At 40.4% G+C, this 24,970-nt stretch overlaps 1 protein-coding gene across 2 annotated transcripts; it reads left to right on the forward strand.

Moving 5' to 3' along the window:
• Positions 1 to 1,980: 1,980 nt before the first annotated feature.
• On the forward strand, positions 1,981 to 23,148 carry PPP1CC (protein phosphatase 1 catalytic subunit gamma). Of its 2 annotated transcripts, XM_059039596.2 has the most exons (8): positions 2,051 to 2,332; positions 12,775 to 12,906; positions 13,804 to 14,034; positions 18,822 to 18,926; positions 20,013 to 20,236; positions 20,447 to 20,581; positions 21,803 to 21,863; positions 22,756 to 22,910. In XM_059039596.2, the coding sequence occupies exons 1-8, from the start codon at positions 2,278 to 2,280 to the stop codon at positions 22,824 to 22,826; spliced, it is 1,014 nt and encodes a 337-aa protein (XP_058895579.1). In that variant the 5' UTR covers positions 2,051 to 2,277; the 3' UTR covers positions 22,827 to 22,910. The 2 variants fall into 2 exon arrangements, with proteins under 2 accessions (XP_066871720.1, XP_058895579.1); XM_067015619.1 differs by having other exon boundaries at positions 1,981 to 2,332; positions 21,803 to 23,148.
• The last annotated feature ends 1,822 nt before the right edge of the window (positions 23,149 to 24,970 follow it).

A 24,970-nucleotide genomic window follows, 5' to 3' on the forward strand; every position in this document is an offset into this window, starting at 1 on the left:
GTACTCTTATTGTCCACAGAGATGTGTTTAGACCATTCCCACATTTGTTATGTGCTTAGTGTGTGCCAGAGTTGAGCTAGGTACTGGGGGTTTGCAGTGGGAATTTATTTAATATGAACAAGACCTTTGGTTTCTGGCTGTCCTGACTTCCAGCTGTGGCTCTGAAACCTACTACCTGTGTGACCTTCAGCAAACAACCTAGCCTCTGTGTGTCTCACTTCATCTGTAAAATGGGTGTGCTAGGAATAGTACATAATTCCTAGGATTATCTTGGGGATTCAGTGAGATAATTTTTGACACATACGAAGAAAACAAGTGCAGTGTTTGTTTTTCTCCACTAGTATTTATCAGAAGCTGCTATTTTTATTTGCATCTTTGTTTTTTGTCTGTCTGGCTTACTAAATGTCTCTCCATGAGAGAAGGGCCTTGTCTTTCTTGCTCACCCCTGCTTCTCCGCCTAGAACAATGCCTGGCACAGAGTAGGTGCTCCATAAATATTTGCTGAATGAATCGCTGTCGTTGATATTCCTTCTCTAATTGCCATTGCCTTAATGCGCCTTGGAGGAGCCCAAAGTCTCGTGGACTCCGGGGAGAGCCACCCTGACCTTGACAGCCAGCTGTTCACAGCGGTGCTGGGCATCAACTCTGATGTCACCAACTGGGCTCTGTGCCCTGGGCTGACAAATGACACTTGTGTATCTTCTGGTGAACAGAGCTACAGCACGGGAGAGTGAGTTGGTGACTGGGGAAAGTGAAGTGAGCAGCTGAGCCAAGCAAGGGGAGCTCTGAACCATAACGCCCCCAAGCTGGCAGCAGGGAGGCCATAGGTCCATGTGCAAGGAGCCTGGGCCCCACCACCGCTTGGGCCCCCCTGTGTGGAGGGGGGGGACACACCGATTTTGAGATTGGATGCCCGGATGGTGCAATCACCTCGATGGCATTTCAAGATGGGAATTCGTGCATCCTGCATGCCTTGAGAAACAAAATTAATTTCTCTAGGGGGAGGGAAAAGGCTTTGCAAACTGTGAAGCGCTGCAGGAAAAAGCAGTTAAATGAAAAGGTCAGGATGCAAGACAGCAGATGTGTTTGATGAGTGCAAACTGCACTTCAAAACCAAGCTAGAAGCGACATATAGCCCCCAGAGGTGGCACATTTTGGAGGGGTCTCCTGGAGAGAGATGCACTTGGGGAGACTGGGAAGCCAAAGGAAATGGGCCAAATTTTCCCGGAGTGTCTGAAGAACCCGGGACCCGCCCGCAATGCCCGTGGGTGCACTCGCTCTTCTCTTCCGGCCTCAAGCTCCGACGCGCGAAATCTGCAAATTCTCCCTTTATCTGCTGCACACGCTCGCTCATCTTCGTTCTGGCTGGAATCAGGGTAACCGTTCCGATGATTATATAACTTCCCGAGTTCAAGAAAGACAATCCAAAGATAGGGATGATAAAATTTTTTTGAGAGTGGATTAAACAATTTTTTCCCCAAATTTAAGTTACAGAGCGCACAAAAAAACGTACATACAAACACCCATATTTCCACCACTCAGAAAGAATAACTGTTAACATTTTTATTTACCTGGGAGAGGAGTTTCTTTATTAGTCATCAAATAAACCTTTCCCTTTCCTCCAAATCCCAGCAAATCTGAAACCAAAGAACGTCAACCTACCTCTCTTCATTATCCTCCCTGTTCACCTCCACCCCAGATTTAACTTAAGGGGAGATTCCAGGACTCCCGAATCCCCTCTGTGGGCTTTTCACATGGCCAGGTCTGCAAAACCTGGACCCAGTGAACAGCGTCCCGCGGAGCCCGCAATCCTCTGGTACACAGCTGCATCTTCTCCTCCAACCCCAACTCCCGCGTGCAACTTTGTAACTCATGCTCCCGCCAGGGGGCCTATTTGCTCGGCCCGTTCGGCGGAAGGATTCCGCGTGCTAGAACAGTTACGCTCAACTGTCTCCGCCCCCTTTCCGCGCTCTGGCCCCGCCCCCCCCGGGTGCCCTATGGCCCATAAAGAAGTCCCGGCCGGGCCACTGCACTCCCCGCGCGCATCCGTGCGCCGCCCGAGGCTGGCTAAGGAGTCGGCGGCCATTTTGTTCTTCTCGTGGTTCCAGTGGGGAGAGAAGGAGGAAGCAGGGAGTGGGGCGGTTGGGGTGGGCCCGCCGCGGCTTTTGCCACCGCCGCCACCACCATCTCTGTGCTCGTGGCGTGGGAAAGGAGGTGTAAACCCCGGGCGCGAGCCGGCGGCGGCGCCACTGCGGGAGGGTCGGCGGTGGGAAGGCGATGGCGGATATAGATAAACTCAACATCGACAGCATCATCCAACGGCTGCTGGAAGGTGAAGGGGGCGGCGGGCGGCTCCGGGGACTCGCGGGGGGAGGGGGGTTTGGGAGGCCTTTTGGACTTGCAGCGCCGAGAGGAGTGAGCCCCGCGAGTTCACCCGCGGGCCGGGGGCTGCAGCGGGAGGGAGGCTGCCCGGGGTTCCGCACTTGGGCCAACCCGCGGACACTCCTGGCTCCACTCATTCATTGCACGAGGGTGCAGCCTTCCTACTGGCCTTGAAATTTGAAAACTCCGCTCCCCACCCCCACGTTTCCGGTACGTACCCCAGTGCGCCCCGCACAGCCGACCAATCTTTGGATGAAGGTTGGGGGACCCAGTCCAACTTACAGGACGGCACGTTACGAACTTTCTGGTCCTAGTTCTCTTGGAAAGCATCATGATGGGGATGTGGATTCCACCGGGCTTGGGGGCTTCTTTTCTATCCTGTTCATTTTTATTTTTTGTGAGGCTGAGGTCGAGGGGCCCATTACTTGTTATTTGGTGACGAACGTTCATATCTCAAGGGGATGTTGGAACTCATCTCTTCCTGCCCTTCCAAATACTCTTTTTAAGTTGTCCTTATCTTGAAGAGGTCTGCGCGCTCTTTTCTGAACGTGCCTCTGAACCGAGAAGCCAGCAGTGATGACAGTTTCGTTAGGATCTTTCCAGTGTGCCAGGCTGTGTGTTAAGCGCTTTGTGTTCATCGGATAAATACAGTCATGATATTAGCCAGTGCTTCTAAAGCGCTTACTGTGTGTCAGGCATTTTTTGGAGCACTTTACACAGATTTCATGTAATACTCCCAACAGCCTTACGAGGTAGGTGCTATTATTTTTTACTGTTTTTCAGAGGAAAATAAGACTCAAAGAAGTGAAGTCACTTGACCAAGGTCACACAGTAACAGTCAAGTTTCAAACCCAGGCAGCCAGCAGCTAGAAGTCATTCAAGTTACCCTATGTATGAAGGAAGGAGGTGTCCAGTGGTTGAGCAAAGGTTAAAACAAATCTTAAATATTGGCTGAGCTAAGACTCGTTAGGTGCCTGGCGATTGATCTATATTGATGTGGGAGACGGATGAAGTTCGGATTTTAAGGAGGGACGCAGAAATGAAATCACCCCTCGCCACCCCCTAAATTCCAGAGCACATCTATCAATACTAATGTCTAATTCCAAACTTTGAAAGAATTCAAATCCCTTTCTTAATTTGAATACTGGATAATGTAGATTTGGCCGAGTTTTAACTGCTTTTTGCCTTTTTACATTTCTACAATATTGTTGGACTATAAATGCTGTGAGAGATGGAGTCGAGAGCATAAACAGTTGGACAGTTCTGATGTTAGAATTTGCAGATCTTTTGATTAAGTCATTAGAATGAAACTCCTAAAAATATCTCTTCTTAATCTCTGTAAGGTTTTTTTCATTTTATAGTTTATTAAAAGAAAAACCCATTAAATAAACCCCTGAAATGTTGCTGCCATTTGTGGGTGAAAACCTTATTTGTTCAGTACCTGGCGTTTATTTAAGAAGCACACTTTTTTTTTTTTTTTTGCACCTTCATGAATGTATTTATTTTCTCTTTTTAATTATTATTATTATTTTTTATACAGCAGGTTCTTAATTAATCATCAGTTTTATACACATCATTGTATACATGTCAATCCCAATCACCCAGTTCAGCACACCACCATCCCCACTCCCTGGCGTTTTCCCCCCTTGGTGTCCATATGCTTGTTCTCTACATCTGTGTCTCAACTTCTGCCCTGCAAACCGAAGAACCACACTTTCAATACTAGTTACTACAGTTCTTTGATTTATGTGAGGCAGCAGTGGGTCAGAAACGGATTAAAACAGTTTGCAATAAGAAAAGAACTTAAAAAAATTTTTTTTTCATTGAAAAATTGTAAATTCTGCATATCTATGCAAGGACACGTGTGACTAGTTAAGAGCTGGCTTTATTTCGTTGAGAAGGCAGGAAAAAATGGAATCTGTGGATTAGAAACATTAGAATTTTAAGATTAGGTAAATCGTGTTAAGTTCAGGGTTGCCCATAACTTGTATTCATATAACATTTTGTTAATTTTAATCTTGTTTTTTAAATTGTGCTAAGAAATTTGCCTTGATAAACTTGGATCATTTATAATGAGATCAATCTTTGTTTATTAATAATTTCTACACATGTTTTGTACTTGAAAACCAGATTTTTTTTAACGTTTCATTTTTTTCATTGAAATTAATAAAGCATTGTGTTTTAATTCCTCGGGAATAAGCTAGCTGCTCAACAGTCGTAAATTTCCTTCTTTTCTAGTCAATGTTAAATTGGCAGAGAAACGGTTGAAAATGATCCATTGAGTATATATATAATCCAAGGTAGAAAAGGTTGATAATAAGTTCTGTGATTCCTTTTTTTAATGCCCCACAAACTTTTTCCTCTAAAAACTTTAATTAAGATTTGCGTATATCTGAAAATGGAGGGAAATGTGAGTTTTGTGACCTTGTTAGAATTGTTTACCTGTTAGAGATTGTCTCCTTTTTTAAGGTGGAGGACTGTACAGGCTAAGTGAGAAGTAGCTTGATAATAGTACTAAAAAGACCATTCAAAAGTGAAGTCTTGTTTAAGAGAATACCATGTTGGTTTTAGATTTTAATCACTACAGCTTTGCAGTTCTTTTCTACTCTAAACTTTTTAGTGGATTTTAAGGAGGCATCACTTCTGCAACCCATCTCAGAAGATCTCTGCCTTGTAGGTGATAAAACCTTAAGGTTGTCACTCCTTCGTATCATTCATGTTCACTTATTTAAATGACTGCACAGTAAAACTTTGGATTTAGAGAATAAGCCAGCTGCTGATTTGTCTCATGGTCCTACTGTGTTGGAGAAAAGTGAGGTTTGAGGCAGAGTAACTTTGTAAGTGATCTCGTTCAGGGAGCGGTGATGGCTAGCGATTTTCTTGCAAAGCAGGCAGTTGTCACTTATTTTCACATCCTGATTTGCCAGAAGCATCTTTGCTCTGAAGATGGCGGTTGTCAAACTGAAAGACTGTGCCAAGCTCTGCACAATTGCTTGACTTGCTTTAGTGATTTAAATATGACCTCTGCCCTGGCCCTCAGACAGCGTTTACTAACTTAATCCCCTGACTTGTAAAAGTAACCTGTGTGTTTAGATTTTCAGTGTGAAATGAAATGTGTTTGTATTGTAATGTTTAAAAGACAGTGGTCCTGAAGATAATAAAGGACAAACGTAATGGCAAAAAGAAAAAAAAAATCTTAAAATGCTGACCAAAGAAAACAAAAATAATCTTTCCTAATGAGACCCCTGCAATTATTTTTTCTTTACACACCACATAATTTTACCCATTAGAGGCTTTTCTTGGAATCAATGATCATAGGGCATTTTGTTGATAAAGACAGTAATATTAAAGTAGTGTGTTACTAATGCTCAAAGTTACAAGAAGTCTGTGTTGAGAGCCCCCTGCTCTTCCCACCCCTCCCGCATGTCATTTGTATGCTGCGTCCTCTCCTATAAGGTAAGGCAAGAAAGCTCTTTTAGAGGCATGATCAGCAGCTTGCACCAATCCTAAACCACGGCGTGGAAAGGATTACTCTTGTTGTGCCCAAGTGCCTCCTCGCCTGTCAGTAGCAGGAGGCAGCAGTGAAATCTGACGGGATGGTGTGTGTCATTCTGTTGTGCTTGAGGGAGGGAATGTTAGCCCCAGGAGCAGGAGGCCAGGCTTTCCTCCTCCAAGCTGGGGAAATGCATGCCATGCTGTGCCATGCATTGGTACCCCGTCTGCGGTAGAGGTTGGTGAGATTGTTTTATATCTGGGAAACTGCAGTCCTATAGTGACCTGTTCTGCAAAAGTATGTGCCAGTGCTAGTCAGTCTGCTTGACTAGGGTGAGGATTACTGATTTTGAAGCAGGGAAATCATTTCATTTATTTTACACTCATGGCTGTTAGTAGACCTTAAAGATTGGATTGTGAAGGAGATAATACTCTGATATGAATTGCTTTGTAAATGAGGAAACTGGAAAATCTTATTCGAGAAGAAAAAGAAAGGATTCAATCTCTTTGGAGTTTATAGAATTCTGGGACAAATGTTTATGTTTTAGGATCAGACCACTGTATCCAAAGCATGTAAAAATAGATGATTTACTTAATGGTCTTGATGTTTTATCTGAAATCTCCAATTTCACCCCTACTCTGGGATTTACTGGCATCCCTCATCTAGAGGAGAGTGTATGTCACTGATATTAAGGCTTATGAAAATGAAAACCACTCATTACAAACGTAGGTTCAGATGTGAAGTCTAATCACTGGTAGTTTATCAGAATTGGTGGCTAGACTGTAGAGAGTTAAACATTTTTCGATAAATTGGCTTCACTCTAGGTGTAGAAAACTCAAAGTTCTTTATTGAGAGCAACAGACAGTGTTTCGCAGCTATATCCTGATTATCTGCCTTGAGAAAATTGTTGTCACCTTTAAATGCCCAAAGTATGACACCAGCAGTTAGGAAAGTCAGGATGGGGCAGGGATGGTTTAGAAATTAAGATGGCCAGAAAGTGGATGTCTTCCTGCTGGTGACTTTGCAGAGAAACCAAGTGATTCTCGATTAACATTTTTGTGGGTTATATTTTTTGTAGAAAAGAACTCCATTGTTTGCAGGAAAGTTTTAATGTTACAAATATTCACTGTTTTTTGTTTGTTTTGGTTTAAGGTTTTATTTTGCTAAATCTGTCAAATATTGTGAGGTTATTGATTGTCACTGAAATGAGTATGATGTGGCATATTGTTAAGATTGCCACCTACTTTAATAGGATTATCTTATTAGCAAAATCTCTGTTGATTTATTTTTACACCGGTTGTGCCAGTTTTAGGTTTTAAAACTTGATTGTAGTTCAGCTGAGGCTTTTTGGTGGGTATGCTATTCCTTTTCTATGATCTTCTATTAACAGTTAAGGGGCAAGAAGAATACTTGCTTATTCCTCATAAATAATCCCAGAGTAGTCTTAAATTTCCCTCTGTGGTTTTCATCTCTGCTTTGTTACCAGGCTGTCAGAAAAGTTAATGTTTTGTGAGAAAAAGCTGGCATTGCAAATAATCACCAGTGACACACTCTTATTATATCAGGTTTTTATCAGTTTGTTTTCAGTAAAATTGCATGGGAGTTTTTATCATGTGCTCATGTTAGCGATTTGCCAGATAAATAAATGATCAGATAAGTTAGAACAGAGCAGTCCTTGCTGGTAACAGTCATAGTGCACTTTTTTCTGAATCTACCATTTTAACCAGATAAAGAAAAGTTTTCTCTCAAAAATCACGTTTGAGAATTCCCTGGCGGTCCAGTGGTTAGGACTTTGAGCTCTCACTGTCCAGGGCTCGGGTTCAATCCCTGGTCTGGGAACTAAGATCCCATAAGCTGTTCCCCCACAAGTCGCACGGTGCAAAAAAAAAAAAGAAGGAGAGAGAGAGAAATCACACATTTAAGATCTAAGTTGACCGTTTTGATATATCAATCACTAACCTACGTATGTTCACTGTGCCTGCTGATTTTATTTTCATGCAGTGCCTATAGCACCTGGACTTACGAGAAACATTCCACCTGGAAAATGGAGTTCCTATTTGTTGGTATATTTTTGATTCTGTTGGCAATTGTTGAAATAATTTGATACATGCAGTTTGAACTGCTACTTAGGAAGGTATCATGAGGAGACAGCCCTTGAGTTTCCCACCTAGGGTCTCCTTTTTGTGTAAGTTTCTCCCATCATGCACAGAGCACAGTGAGGGTTTTAAACCATGAAGTAGTGACTGATTTTATTGAGCAGAGCTGTACTGTTTGCATTTTTTCTTTGTAGCTAATAGCGATAAAGTAGATATTCAAGCCTTTGTGTTTTTAATGGTATTGAAGATATCCCTGAGATAAACTTCTAGTTTTATAGTTTTTATGGGTGGCTTGTTTTAGCTACGGCATTTATAATAATCTGCGGTTACCTAGTTTGTCTTATTTTGTGCATCCTCCACTAGAATGTAAACCGCTCAAGAAAAAGGACAGGGTTGTCTGTCCTGTTGCCCGGATATCCCCAGCATCCAACACAAGGTCTGGCGTGTAGTGGTGCCCGGCAACTATTTTGTTGAATATTTGAATTAAGCATGGTAAAAATGAATATTGAAAGTCTTAAGCAGATTACATCATTTAGTTCTTACTTAATGCTTCCTATATGTAAGGATGCCTTATGATTTTATATCCCATATCAAATTTTTCTTAGGGAACAAGGACTGTATGTTGGAGTTTCAGTAGTTTGTCCTATAAAAACTCCTTTGGTTTAGAAGTTTAATGAAGAACAAATTCCTTTTTTTTTCACTTTTTCATCTTTATTATTGCTTATGAATTTGTAAAATGACAAAACAGTTATGTGCTAGTTTACTTGCTTTCATTTGTTTTGTTTCTAAGTTAATACCGTATATTTTAAACTTATTTTCAAGATGAAGAACAAATTCTTAATTGGGAGAGTGGTCTGGTGGAAGCACTGCTTCAGACCTAGAGTCAGTCAGGGCCTGGTGTCCTCCTTACAAGCTCTGTGATCTTGGACCAAGTCACTGAGCCTCTTCCAGCCTGTAACCCAAAGAAGTGACAGTGCCTAACGTCATGGGATTGTTGTGTTGAATGGCAGTGTAAAGCCTGGGGAGTGCTCAGTTCGTGTTAGCTGCAAGTAATGCATGATTCTATTTGATGGACACTGAAAACAGTGAAAGTAGATTTTTATGCTGTTAGCTAATAGGCCATTTTTAAGAAATGTCTGCAGTGTTCACTCAGACTGCCAAAACCCATTTTGAAATCTTTATCTTCTGTTGCATAAATTATCTTCAACTTGAAATTTAAGAGTAATCCTAAATTTTCACAACTAGAAATTCTAGTAAAGCCTATGGGGAAATGACACTATTGCTTTGTAATATTAAGGCACAGACACAATTTTTGTTCTTGTTTTCTGCTAATCAAAAGTATATAGCTTGGAATGCACGCTAATTGTAATGCCACAAATTAACAGATTTATTCAGACTTCATTCATGCAACAGATTTTGTGCACCTACCATGTACTGACCACGGGCATGTACACTGCAGAGCAAGTGGCGTGGTCCTGGCGTTTACATTCTACCAGGAGGTCCAGATGAATAGGTGGAAGCAGACTGGCAATTATAGTACACAGTGTGTGCTGGGCAGTGACCAGGTGTTGTGAGAGCATTTCAGAAAGCATAAAGCAGGCTTGTTGAGGGGAGAGGAGATGGCTAAGAGAGGTTTTCCAGAGTGAAGTGATATCTAAGCAGTCAGGAAAGATGAGCAGGTATTTGCCAGTTGGTAGATGGTTTTGGCAGTTTCTATTTTTATAATTTTATTTTTTGAGCTAATTGTAGGGAATTTAAGAAGCTTTGGGACTATGTTGTTTTTAATGAGTGCTGTTCATCAAATGTAAAATATATATCTTGATTTGTTCTGGAAAAACTGCATTTAATCCTCACTCCAATGCATATATGTAGGATGTAGAAAAATGGTGCAGATGAACCTGTTTGCAAGGCAGAAGAAGTAGAGACACAGAGGTAGAGAACAAACATGGACACCAAGGGGGCGGGGGGTGGGGTGGATGAATTGAGAGATTGGAATTAACACATACACACTAACTAATAGGTATAAAACAGGTAACTAATGAGAACCTGCTGTATAGCACCGGGATCCCTACTTTGTTGTACAGTAGAAACTAACACAACATTGTAAAACAACAGTACCCCAGTTAAAAAAAAATCCTCACTCCACGTTAGGAATACTTTTTAAATTGTTAGTATTGTTCTTTACTAATCTCTGTACACTCCCACTTGAGGGACAAACAGAATAAGAGAACTAAAATTACCATGAACTATGTCTAACGGTGGTAGTGGGAAGCCTCCAAAACCGGTAAAATTTATATTAGCAGCATTGATTTAATCTGATGGCATTGGTGTAATATGATAGCATTCATATTAAAAGAATAGCCTGAGGCTTCCCTGGTGGCGCAGTGGTTGAGAGTCCGCCTGCCAGTGCAGGCGATGTGGGTTCGTGCCCCGGTCCGGGAAGATCTCACATGCCACGGAGCGGCTGGGCCCATGAGCCATGGCCTCTGAGCCTGCACGTCCGTGCTCCGCAATGGGAGAGGCCACGACGGTGAGAGGGCCCGTGTACGGGGTGGGGGGGCGGGGAGTATAGCCTATGTGTTCCTTATAGGTGTAAGTCAGTTATTACATATTCTCCCAAAAGACTTAGAGTGGGCTATTCACTTACAGGTGTGGGACTCTGCTGAAAAAGATTCTGGTTGAAACCAGAAGCATCTAGGAGTCCCCTAGCCAAAAATAAAGTTTCCTGTTGGCTAGTCTCCCAAGCTTCTGGCTAACTTGTGGTAAAATCACTAATGATTGGGGTTTTCTGGCCAGTGAAGCAGGGATCCCACTATCTTTCCATTGGGAGTATTTCTTGAGTTCTCTCCTTTGTGTGTCTAGAGAGAAAAAATTACTTTGGTTCTGAAAAAAAATCATTTTTTGTTGTACAAATAGCTCAGTTGCTGTTGTAAATATTATATATGTGTCTGTTTTGCATAATTCCCTCAAAAGATTTTCCTTACTATGCTTTCCCTTTAATTGCTTCTTGTTTGTTTCTTAATATTTGATCAGAATGAGACTGGCAGTCATTTAGTTTAGTTACATATTTTGAAGTCCAAAGAGGTGATTTGCCCAAGCTATAAAATCAAGACAGAAACTTGGGGCTTCTGGCTCCCAGTTCAGCGCACTCAACATTTTCTTGTGTGCCCTTCAAGAGTTTGACTCTGCTTACATGTCATCCTTTCTTATTTATTGTCTTTCATTGAAAAAAATAACACCCTTCCATTTCTGCTCAAAACTTGTTTCTTCAGGGAATTCAGTTTCAGTGGCTATTCAGGCTGAAGGATGGATTCCCCTAAGACAACATTTCTCAAACTTGGACACAGCACCTTTTAATGGAAAAAAATTCTCAACAGACATCAGAGTTTTTTTACTTGTAGTTTTTATTACTCTGTAATGTTACTTAGATATTTACAGAACAAAGCTAGATACAAACCAGTTAAACCTGTTGCTCTTGTTCAGCTATTAGGCCAAATGATTTTGTGATTTTGAATACAAACAAAGCCTCCAAAACTGATAAAAATTTAAATTAACAGCATTGATTTAATTGCTCATCACTTTATATTGGGTTTAATGGTGGAAAGATGTAGCCTTAGTTCTGTATTTAGTCTGGTCCGGTGTTTTTGCTTCAATTCTAATTTGGAGAATGCTTGCTTTCATAAATCTTTTGTACAAAACAAGTATTAAGGCTTTGATTGCGAGTTTTTGGCAAGCAGGCCAGTTCATAACTGTGAAATTAAGGTAAATTTAGCAATTCAGTGCTATTTATTATGTATTTAATAACTGTCTAGTCTGTTACAACTGGAATCAAAACAGAATTTTATTTCCTGCTACTACTTACCTGCTAATAAATGAATTGTTATAAGGCCAGAAGATATCTTGTGCCTCACTTTGATAGTAAGTAGAACTCAGAGTGCTCTGATGCGAGCATTTGTTCAGGACACTTGGTGCTGTGCCATGATTTCTTTTTGCCTTCTCTCAATTTTTATCTGTTCAGATTACTAGGAAACCTTTCTCACAGCACACACTGACATCCTTTGCCCTGTACAGGCATGATTGTATTCACAAATGAAGGCCCAGAAAGTTGCACAGCAAAATATGCACAGCAAGCGTACAGTGTGTTTTAGTGAAATGAAAACAACACTTAAGTTTTTTCATAGATAAATCTGGGACCCTTGAGAGACCTGTGGACCTCTGAAAAACACTGATTGAGAGGGGAGATCTGAGCATTTCCAATCTCACATTTTAAAACGAGGAATTCTTAGAACCAACTCAGTAACATGACAATCTCTAAAATCTCCTGCTACACAAATACTAATTCATTTATAAGGCTGGAGAAGACAAGACAAGACGAGAGGCAAAAAGAGCTGGCCTGGTGGGCGGGTTATAGGTGAACCAGGCCAGTTGTATGTCTTGGATGCAGAACTGAGGCCGTGAGCTGTGCCCAGGGGGAGTCTGATTTCGCAAGCGATAAGACTTTTCTAACAGTATTCATACACAGAGAGGATGACCCCTTGATTAGGATACTGTAAAGAAGTCTTACCTTGGTGTAGAAAATGCAACTAAATCTCTGAAATCCTGTCTTAAGATTTTAAGATTCTAATTAGGCATTAAAATCATGTTCTTTATAAGTGTCCTGAAAATAAAACCTAGCCAGAAAGTAGTTAAACTATGTTTTTGCCTCCTCTTTATTTAAAACTTCTACCTTTTCCGATACTTTTAATTTTTACGTTAAATCCTATTTTGACTTCTTGACTGAATTGGGGGTTTTCTCCCCTACAGTGAGAGGGTCCAAGCCTGGTAAGAATGTCCAGCTACAGGAGAATGAAATCAGAGGACTGTGCTTAAAGTCCCGAGAGATCTTCCTCAGTCAGCCTATCCTACTAGAACTTGAAGCACCACTCAAAATATGTGGTAAGTTTTGGCACACTAACAGTTATCTTTGGTTACGTGATTGATTGACTGAGTCAAGGATATATAGATGACCTTGTGTTAGCCAACAAAATCATTTACTATTTATGAGTAACCTGGAACTACTTAAAATTAAATAATTGTAGCTTTAGAATAAATACCTCTAATAGACTTAATGTGCTTAGATGTGCTTCGCATTTTCTTAAAATTATTTCACTAAACGAATATAAACATTGCAGAAGAAAGGAAAGAAATGAAACAGAATGGAGAGCTAAGAAAAGGCCTGAATTATGAGTATATAGGGATTATATTTAAGCTTAAAGCAACACTGGTTATGCCTAAAAATATGCCGTTTTGTAGTTCTGTTTCTACATGATAGATGCAGATAACTGGTATAAAAACTAAACTCTATCTGAGAAATGCTATATTTATTCTTCTGACATATTTGACTGCATTGATGAATCTTGTGGTGTTTGTTTTTGTTTTTAAGTAAAATGCTCTTTGGCATTATCTAGCAGGGAGACATTGAAAGCCAGATGCATTGGTGGGTGTAGTGTGTGTATACCTTTGTTCACACCCGGCCAGGGCTTGTTAAGAGTGCAGCACTTCTGCTGACAAGATCCCCAGAGACTGAGCTGTCGGGATCTGAAATTGATCAGCCAACCTGAAAGGAAAACCGTGTTACTTGGCAAGAAGGCCTGCCTAGGCATTAATAATCCTTTCCATAAAATAAATTCTCAATTAGTTGAGTTTTGTGTGAGTGTCTGGATACACCACACATACACTTTAAGTTATCACTAAGCTCAGTTGAACTAAATATGATACAAGTTTGTAAATAGTAATGTAAGTGGTTTGGACTATATGTATGAAGACACTGTGTGACAAAATTCTTGCTTCTAGGTGATATCCATGGACAATACTATGATTTGCTTCGACTTTTTGAATACGGTGGTTTCCCGCCAGAAAGCAACTACCTGTTTCTTGGGGACTATGTGGACCGGGGAAAGCAGTCATTGGAGACTATCTGCCTCTTATTGGCTTACAAAATCAAATATCCCGAGAATTTTTTTCTTCTCAGAGGAAACCACGAATGTGCCAGCATCAATAGAATTTATGGATTTTATGATGAATGTAAGTACTTTCTACATCTAAGGAAGATTTACTCAAATTGAGATTCTTGGTCATAAACTGAACATATTTCTATTAGTATTTGCGAGTTTAGATTAGTGTTGTAATTTCTCTTGTTTACTATTTCATTAACTTGTTTTTATCCTGGTTTTGCTTTCTTGGGGTAAAAAATAGCACTCATTGCAGTGTAATAATGCCCTGGATTCTTATATGATGTGATGATTAGATTAGGAAGCAGCGATCACAGTGGTGATTTCTTTAAGATAATTGTTGTGATGAATAGTCACAGATAATTTAATTCTTAGTACAACTCTGAGAATCTGTCCACATAATTAGCTTCGTTTTTGACAACTTTGAGATAGAATCTCATTTTGTAAACTTCATCCGTCTTAAGTGTACAATTCAGTGATTAAATAAATTCATAGTTATGCAGCCATCACCACAGCCCTATGTAAGCACTAATCTACTTTCTGTCTCTATAGGTTTGCCTTTTCTAGACATTTCATTATAAATGGAAACTTGCAATATACAAATAATTACTTTTTGTAATTTGTAATGTAGTTTTTTTCCTTCTGGCACATCTGCACCCCAGGAAAAATAGCAGTTACTATTTGAAATTGTACTGAAAGGAGAAAACAAAACTTGGGGGGGGGAAGCTAATTAAAAATATTTGTGTAATTCATACACTTTATGGCCCATTTTGGATTATTTAGTTGAGGTGCACTTTGAGTTGATAATTGACAGAAACAAGTTTTTGTTTCTTTTTTTAATGAAGTAAGCCTTTTATTTATTTATTTTGCGGTATGCGGGCCTCTCACTGTTGTGGCCTCTCCCGCTGCGGAGCGCAGGCTCAGCGGCCATGGCTCACGGGCCCAGCCGCTCCGCGGCACGTGGGATCCTCCCAGACCGGGACACAAACCCGCGTCCCCTGCATCGGCAGGCGGACTCCCAACCACTGTGCCACCAGGGAAGCCCAAGCCTTTTATTTATTTTATTATTTTTTTTAACAAGAGTCTTTTAAAAATTTTTTATTTTATTTATTTATTTTTTTATTGTTTATTTTTGGCTGAGTTGGGTCTTTGTTGTTGCTCAGAGGCTTTCTTTAGTTGCGGAGAGCAGGGCTACTCTTCATTGCAGTGAACGGGCCTCTCATTGCAGTGGCTTCTTGTTGTGGAGCACGGGCTCTAGGCACACAGGCTTCAGTAGTTGTGGCACGTGGGCTCTAGAGCGCAGGCTGAGTAGTTGTGGCACGTGGGCTTAGTTGCTCCGTGGCATGTGGGATCTTCCCGGATCAGGGCTCGAACCCATGTCCCCTGCATTGGCAGGTGGATTCTTAACCACTGAGCCATCAGGGAAGTACCGGAAACAAGTTTCTTAAAGCCTTGAAAATAATCAGTTTTGGTGGAGAGTTTTTTTGTTGGTGCTGCTGTTTTTAAGTAACTATAAAAAAAATTTTTTTTTAAATTATTTTTTAATTTTAAAAAATCCTTACTTCCATCTTCCGTTTGTATTCATCATTTCTGCCAGCGGGGAGGGTTCAGGCTGGGAGGAAAAGGAAGTTGAATTACTAGCACTTACCAGTATAATTATAACAAGACTGGTAAAGTATTGTCACTGTGACCCTCCCCTAGACTGTAATAATAACCTATAGTCTCTCAGGGTGTGGTGTTTTTCCATCTCAGTTTCACATAGATGTGTTCAGCTAGCATATTTGTTAGAAGTGCATTGCTAGAAAGGTTACGTTTATAGCCTTGGCCCTCGTACTCGCAGCCTCTTACATGACTATATATGTATGTCTATGGCCCTGAGACCCAGCTCATAAGATGAGGCTGGAGGAAATTAACTATACTTCAGTAAAAAATTAAAAACAAAACAAAATAGGATGAGGCAGGAGGGATTACCCAGAAGAAAAATCCTGTGGGTTCTGAACTGACTGGGACACCTGAGTTGGGCAGGAAAGATACTTGATGACATTGACAATGAGTCTATTAGAGAAGTACTAGTAAGACAGTTAGTTACTACTCCTTAGGTAATGAGATGAGAGGCAGATAATTTTATAACTTTTGTTTTAGGTATTTGTTACAGGTACTACTTTTTAGAACAGGTTCCTTTTTACACAGCTGTTAGCAAGTATTTTGATGTTTTCATTAATGAAGTTCAAATCCATAAGATCTCTTTGTTGTGACATATATCCTAGTCTAAGGGTATTGGCTACATCATTTTTGTTTCTGTTTAATGTGAGGCCCTATGATTTAGAAGGTCAACACTGATTGGAATCAGTTTTGACTCTTGTTCATCCTTAAGACTGATGTAATGACCTTGTACTCCAGCTTTCCCCTCTCCCATCAGGCAGGTATAATTTGCCACCCAGTCTATTTGTGGGCCTAAAAGTGTTCTTGACTTAGGTGGCTTTCAGTTGATGCTTTGCCAACTTTTTTTAAAAACTTAATAATTTTGTTAAAATTTTATTGTACTGATAAATTTTATTGAAATGGAAATTTCCGTGGAACAATTTAAAAACCACTGTTTTATGTGGTAGACTTACTTTCTAAGTGTAACAAGCACTATATGCTACAATTTCTCCCCCCAACCCCGCGTGCCCCCGCGCCCCCCCTCCCCCCCCAGTTTTATGACTGTAGTCCTGGAAAAGCTGAAGTATCTGTTGTTGGATAAAATGTGAACGTGTGTTATCCTTTTCTGATACCAGAGCTGTCTGGTCTGTAGTAATAGGAAACTGCATTAGGGGTTCTGGCTCAGAATCTGAGGATTTGGAAGCTTGAAGAGACCTTGGCAGTTATCCAGGAATCCTGGAGCCAGATGCTCCTAGTGGTCTGAAGTGGCCTTAGGGAGGAAGTGTAGAGAGGAGAAGGAGCAGGAGCCCCAGGACTTAGTTAAGATGCTCAGAGACAACAGGATGAAGAATCTTAAATTTTTTTAAAATTTATTTATTTTTGACTGCATTGGGTCTTTGTTGCTGCGCGCGGGCTTTCGCTAGTTGCAGCGAGCGGGGGCTACTCTTCGTTGTGGTGCACGGGCTTCTCATTGCAGTGGCTTCTTTTGTTGCGGAGCACGGGCTCTAGGCGCGGGGGCTTCAGTAATTGTGGCACACAGGCTTAGTAGTTGTGGCTTGTGGGCTCTAGAGCGCAGGCTCAGTAGTTACGGGATACGGGCTTCGTTGCTCTGCGGCATGTGGGATCTTCCCGGACCAGGGCTGGAACCCGTGTCCCCTGCATTGTTAGGTGGATTCTTAACCACTGAGCCACCAGGGAAGCCCAGGGATCTTAATTTTTGATAGAGAAGCCAACAAAAATAGCAAAAGAATCCATAAGAGTAGTGGGAGTGTGTTGTGAAACTAAAGAATCAAGGAGTGGAGCAGACTTCAAGAAGGAAGAGAATCTGTTGGCACTGGCAAATGCAGCATCTGAGCAAAGGAAAAATCCAGGGAGCCATTGGAACGTTGTTCAGAGACAGGCACATAGGGGTTAGGACAGCCCAGCCCTGTTCTTGTATTATTACCATTGTTGGAAATTGGAGGTGCACAGGTTCCCCTTCAGGCTTTTGTAGAGAGGAATTCTGTTAAGCTTCCAGAAAACTCCAGTGAAGGAAGATATGGGACAAAGGGAATTAGTAGCCTCCGAAGAAATACAAAACAGGGTGAACCATGGTGAGGGTTATACCCAGTCATAGAGAAAAAACAAAAAATCCTCCTTTGCAAAGGGAGAAGTCAAATGTTTGTTGAATTTGCATTGTGTTTCAAACCTGTGCTAAACTTTCTCCCTGACTTGATTTGCAGTGGAGTGGAAGATGTGGTTCAGGAAGCCTGTTGCTTGGGCCCTTCTCGAACTCAAAAGAAAGGGTCCGTTGAAAGCTGTAAACCTTTCAGTGTCCACAGGATAAAAATGAAGAGACTGAGGACAAACTCTTGGCTTAGGAGTAAGATTGTGCTTTGACCCACGGTGTTTTTAGTATGGAGTGTACAGGAGACAAAGGCACCCTAACAATTGGGTCTTCCTCATCCAATTCAGAAAGATTTGTGTTTCCAGGGTTTATGAGTGGGTTTTTTACTCAGAACATAGTTTTCCTGTGGAAACAGTGCCCGAAAGGTATGCTTCTGTTAAAGCACACAGTGACTCCAGATGCATGGAATATATGGCTTGGGGAGGTGGGAATATAACCACCCTGTAACATTTTTGGTGTGTGTGGGGGGGCATTCTCGGTGTTGGTACAGCATGTTAGGGCTGTCGTGGTGTGCCTGCAGTGAGCAATCTGTATTCCCCTGTAGTCGTTGTGCTTCCTACTAGAATATTTAGGAGGTCTGGGAATTAAATGGTTCTAGTAGCTTATTGAGGGTGGTGGTAGATGAGATGGGTGTTAACTCTCAGAGGCTTCCTCAGAAGGAAGATTATAACGGCACACGTGTGAGTTGTTCTTAGTTGCCTTTAGAAATAGGAACCTACTTGAAGGTTGAGAGTGGACAAAACAGACTAGATTTCAAACAGAGTTGGTGTTATCAAATAATTGTTGAGGTTTAATGGTTATCCTTAATCATTATATCTGGAATTCTGATTTCAGACTTCCATGGAATTTTACAATACTTCATATGAAACTGTAAGTTGTTGCTTATAAATCAGACATCTCCAAGTATTATATGTATCTGATTCTGTCTTTTTTAATAAAAGCATAGTTTTTGTTTACTTAAGGTAGTCAGAACCTTGCCTTGGAGGACTTGTCCTGAGGGAATGTACCTACAGAACACCAGTCTCTTTTTAACCATCCCAAAATTTTTACAGGTAAAAGAAGATATAACATTAAACTATGGAAAACTTTCACAGACTGCTTTAACTGTTTACCGATAGCAGCCATCGTGGATGAGAAAATATTCTGCTGTCATGGAGGTATGCGGGCTGATTTTAATTCCAAATAGATTTTGATCTCTTCTAAGGAGTGAACACTTTGACATTTATCATCCCAATGATAACTCATTGGGATGACTTCCTCTTGTCAGGTAACTCCTATATTGCTGTGTTACATCTTGGGTCCACTCTGGCACATCCAGGATCATTTGGATACAAGTCCAGGGTACCCAGTTGATTTGTTACAGGGAATTAAGGGTTCTGTAACAGCTTTGAAAATAGAGCAAAAGGATTTTTGAATATAAAATAAACAATTAATATGCTGTACCATACATCTTCTAGGATACTGAAAATGTGAATAGACTTCCCCTTGGTCTGTTTTTGATCCTTTCCTTTCAGAAATTTTTCTGACTTAGATTTTAAAAGTTATTTTGCTTGGTGGTTGTGCTGTATATGATGTACTTAAAATAATAATTGCAAAGAGGATTTCTTTTCATCTATGGTCAGAAATTAGATAACCATCAAAGAGCCAACTCACTATATTTTAATAAATCCACTGTCCCTGCCTTCCTTATATACTTAAACTGGTTTTGGTGGAGTTGGGCATGTGATTTTTAACTCATATGAGAGTCAGCTACATCTGAGCTGGTCTGATAGATTTTATGGTCCTTGGACAGTGCCGGTTTCCTAGAAAGCTACATCACCTGAGTGTCTGCGTCCCTATGCCCCGTCACTACAAATGGTCACCAGGGTGCTCTGTATTTTGAGGTAACTTTCCATATGCTATTTAAGCACACTGTGCCTTGCAAATTAGTGCATGTAATAAGTTCCAGTGCCCCCTGCCTTTTTTAAACCAAAGCTAAATAAGAAAACGTAGACAAAGATTTAATGTAAGCCTTTGTTAAGAGTCACTGGGTGTCTCTGTAGATAAATGGAGCTGTTAAAGTGGTAACATCCTTTTTATTTTTATTTTTTTTTAAGTGGTAAGGAGCATTGCTACATGAGCCTTTATTTTTATTATTATTTTTTTAATTTTTTAATTTAATTTTATTTTTTTATACAGCAGGTCTAACATTCTTTTTAAAGTTCTGTTTTCTTCAATTTTTTTTTTTTTTTTTCATTTAATAGGTTTATCACCAGATCTTCAATCTATGGAGCAGATTCGGCGAATTATGCGACCAACTGACGTACCAGATCAAGGTCTTCTTTGTGATCTTTTGTGGTCTGACCCCGATAAAGATGTCTTAGGCTGGGGTGAAAATGACAGAGGAGTGTCCTTCACATTTGGTGCAGAAGTGGTTGCAAAATTTCTCCATAAGCATGATTTGGATCTTATATGTAGAGCCCATCAGGTATTGATTTTGAATTTTACATGTACAATTAAGAGCATGTGTGTGAGCACAGATTCTCCTTGTTGATTTTGGTGGGTAGGTATTGCTTATTTATACAAAACGTCTCTGGAAGTGTGACCTACAGGATATCAGGCTCAACGGGAAACTGAAGAGTGGTTTTACCCACCTAAAATTTGCACCTCCTTATACTGAAAATGTTCTCTCTCCAAGGTGGTTGAAGATGGATATGAATTTTTTGCAAAGAGGCAGTTGGTCACTCTGTTTTCTGCACCCAATTATTGTGGAGAGTTTGACAATGCAGGTGCCATGATGAGTGTGGACGAAACACTAATGTGTTCTTTTCAGGTAGAGGTTGCTTTCAGCATTGTTTCCTTTTATTATGTCTGAATTTTACTGATTTTTTTTAAAGTGCTACTTTCTGCCTACTATTCATTTATGTTGAGTAGACTGAATTTTTATTTTCCCTTAACTGGTGTTTGTCCTAGTTCAGTAATGAGTGAATTCCTTTTAAAGGAAAAAAATTATCATAGAACCCTTCCTTCAGTGTTGAATTTAACTGTTTTTACATTATTTAAATAAATAAAAACCACAATATATTAGCTTCGTATGCTTATGGCTCCTTTACTGTAAGTCTAAAACTACAGTGTCGGTGCAACTTTCAGCTAAAATTAAATCACCACTTGCACGTGAAAGTAATACTGACTGACTGCCATGTGCCAGATGTGCTATGTAATTACTCACTTCTCCCACCACTTTTCTCTAGTCTCTAATTTCTATAAAACCTTTTATTGATTCACCATGACATCATTTGGCCTTCACTTGGCACAAAAGAATCATTTACACATAAAGTCTACCCCAATCTTTTTCTCATTCACTTGTTATGAATAAACTTGTGTGACTTCAGGCTAGCCCAATCATAACAAAAATACAGCCACTGAAGTCATGTGGCAGTCAGTCATCAGTTAACTGAATTAAAACAGGTGTTTTTTGTGTTTAACCAAGTAGCAGGGAGGGCTTGCAGCTCCCAGAGATTGTGACACGATTCCCTAGGGCCGGGGTCCCCCAACGCCCGGGGTCAAGTTAGGAACCGGGCCGCACTGAGTGAGCGACTGAGGCTTCATTTGCCACTGCCCGTCGCTCCTCATCCATCGCTCGCCTTACCACCTGAACCATCGCCACCAGCCCCACCCTGTGGAAAAATTGTCTTCCACAAAACCGGTCCCTGGTGCCAGAAAGGTTGGGAACTGCTGCTCTAGGGGTTTGAGGGACACTATTCTAAAGAACTTCTCCCCCCGCATCAGAAGGGATACTTAAAAGTGTGACTTCCAAAAATTGTCATTTTATCCAGAGGCAAAATAATTTGTTCAGCTCATATATCTTAGCTGTTCATCAGCATTTATTACCAAAATATTTGTCAGCTTGGTTTGTATTAATATGCCAGTGGGGTCTTCCAAGTTGTTGGGTCAGTTTTAAACAAAAAACTTTCTGAACAAAAGATTTGAGTGAAATTTAAGATTTGAGGTTGAGTGTATTTCCTAAAATGCATGGTGTTTTGAATCTTTGCAGATTTTAAAACCTGCAGAAAAAAAGAAGCCGAATGCCACGAGGCCCGTAACACCTCCAAGGGGTATGATCACAAAGCAAGCAAAGAAATAGATGTCATTTTGACACTGCCTAGTTCGGACTTGTAACATATAGTGTATAACCTTCATTTTTAAAAGTGTAATGTGTATTGGTCAGCTTGCTCAAAAAGTGTTTGTGGGCCCCCCCTTCCATTTTTGACTTAATGAATAGTATTTGCTGGTTATAACAGCAAATGAAAGACTCTCCACTCCCAAGGGAAAATGTTTTGTTCTGTTTAGTTCTCTGTTCCTTTTTGCAAACAACTTTAATGATGGTATTAAAGCTGTACACCCCAGGACATTTTATCCTTTCTAAGGGGTGCGTGTACAACTGATCTTTTTTTAAATTCAGTACAGCCCATGAATAATGTAAATCTCACTTTCTTTAGGATATAAAGAGAGCCCTAGGGTGCTCAGTCTGTACATGTTATTGTCATAAAATGCATATTGTTGGATACAAACCACTGTGAACTCTTTTTTTTTTTTTTTTCTTCAAAGGGATTGCTTTTTTTCTCATTGTCTTATCATGTACAAGCTAGTTTTTATAGCTATCAACATTAGGAGTAACTTTCAACCTTGCCAGCATCACTGGTATGTATATTTAATTAAAGCACACTTTCCCCTGCGATATACTTAAAATGATGATTAAAGCCATTATTTTAAATGTTTGTGACTCTTTCCTAAAGCCAAAGTTTCTGTTGAAATATATATTGACACTCCCCTAAGTACAAGGTGGCATGGTTGTGTACATCTGCCACCTTTGTGGGGATTCAAAAACAGGTTTTTGAGTTTGAATAGCAGTTAGTAACATAGTGCTGTTTAAGCTGTTAATGATTAAAGTTAATAACATTTTGTACGATTTCCATATAGCCTATTCATTAAGTAATCTTTTTACAGTTACATCAGGCCTGAACACGTCCATTCAGAAAGCTTCAAATTATAGAAACAATACTGTTCTATACGAGTGACTGATTATGCTTTCTTTGGCCTACATTCTTTATTCTGCGGTGAAGTTGAGGCTTATAAGTCAAAACAAAGGAACTAACTTACTATCCAGCAGTTTATACAGAACTCACAGTATCTATGACTTTTTTAAACTAAGATCTGTTAAAAAGAAATCTGTTTCAACAGATGACCGTGTACAATACCATGTGGTGAAAATAAATTCAGACTTATTAAATGATGAACTTGTTAAATTCTCTCAGTGTCAGTTTATCAGCACAATACATACAGGAGAACTGTTGATGGCATATTGAGTAGCCTTTAATGAATAAATTGCTCTGGAAACCACACAGTTTCAGTTTGGATTTGTCTTCCTTCAAATAGTCTGTTTTCCAAGATGGATTATAATATGGATGCTCATATTCTTCGATTTCTTACCTGCATATAACTAAGTTTCTGAAGTAGAGCGATGAGATTGAGCTATCTTCCCCTACTATTTAGGGAGGTGTGGGACTTGGTGAGTTGTGACGTCATCTGTATCCATAGTTTTCTTTTTACCTGGGTTCATTTGAACTTGGCAGTAAAATTCCAGAGCTACTTGTTAAATTATTATAAATCAACCACCAGTGTTTTTATACACAGACCTTTGCTCTCTTCTCCCTTCCCCGATTCACATGGAACACAGTGTTGTGTCCTTTTACATTTGTCACAAGTGTGTCGAATGCGTATTAATCTCAAGTACACTAAAAGTGGCTGGAGAGGGTGTCATTTGAAAAGCACTTTCTTTTATCAAAAACTGGTGTCTCTTAGGGAGTTGGGAGAGGACCTCCTAGTGAGGGATTGTTTGAACCGACATTTGCTTGTGGAGAGAAGAGAGAAGAGCAAAGTCCGCACTACAAGCTCTGGCCCTGAGGCATAGGCTGTGTCCTTACCCCCAGTGTGCTCCTGACTTGAAGGAGGATGACCTCGTGAGCTCTAGCTCCTTCCTGCTCCGTGTTTGTGACAAATTCAGTTTGCATTATTTTACTTACGGTATCCTCCCAGATCTCTCTGACCGCAAGAAGAAGAAGAAGAGCGGTAACTGGTGTCAGTTTCATAAATCTTTAACCTGTGCCCTGGACGTTGTCAATTGTATCACTTGTAGGACTTCAACCTCCTATAAAGTTGTAAAATTGGGCCACTTATAACCCATTGGGCTTGGGTTATAAAGTGTGGAGTGTATTATCTAGCTTAAAGTTCTTCCAAAAAGAACAGGCATAGCACTGGTTAAGTAGAGAACAAAATCGATCTTTGGTTTTAGGACATAAGATCTTAGGAGAGACTCAAGTAGTCTGAAACTAGTATGTGATGACAGAATTCGAGGCTCTGCCTTGTAAATCCCAATCTGCACTAACCTTACTTTCTCATTTGTCCTTTATCTCCGTGGGCAGTTGAGGTCACATCTGCCTTTATAAGCTAGTGGTTGTACTCAGTCCAGGTCCTGGCTCCTCCCCTAGCTGTGTGATTTGAGTGTGTGACTTAAATGCTGAGCCACGGTGTCCCTAGCTATAAAACAGGGACACTCTCTGCCTCATTGTGAATCACTGAATGAAGTAATGAGATATGTTCAGAAGAATGCCTGACTCAGAATAGTATTCAGTAAATATTTGCTATTTGTTGCTTTATAATTTATCCCAGTTGTTTCATGTGTATGAATATCTCAATTGGCTGAGTTCTAAGTAGCACCTGCCTTTTGTTTGTAGCCCTATTATGACCTGATACTGAGCCATAGCTAGCTACACATTTCTTTCTCCTTTATTTTTTTAAATTTCTTTGGTTGTGCCGGATCTTAGTTGCGGCTCGCCGGCTCCTTAATTGCAGCACGTGTGTGGGATCCTTTTACCCGACCAGGGATCGAACCCGGGCCCCCTGCATTGGGAGCGTGGAGCCTTAACCACTGCACTATCAGGGATGTCCCTAGCTAAGCATTTCTGAGCACTGACTGCATACAGAATACCTATAGATATTTTCAGCAGATACAAAAGAAATAACTAGGAAATTAATTTGTTGCAGTTATTAGTGTAATTTTTTTCAATTCTAGGTTTTTTTTGAGTATTTTATGAAGTATTTCAGTTCTCACATTGACAGCACCATTACAAAACCATTCAGAAAGACAGGTATTGCCATCCCT

Source organism: Kogia breviceps, chromosome 15, assembly GCF_026419965.1.
Source record: "Kogia breviceps isolate mKogBre1 chromosome 15, mKogBre1 haplotype 1, whole genome shotgun sequence".
NCBI lineage: Eukaryota > Metazoa > Chordata > Mammalia > Artiodactyla > Physeteridae > Kogia > Kogia breviceps.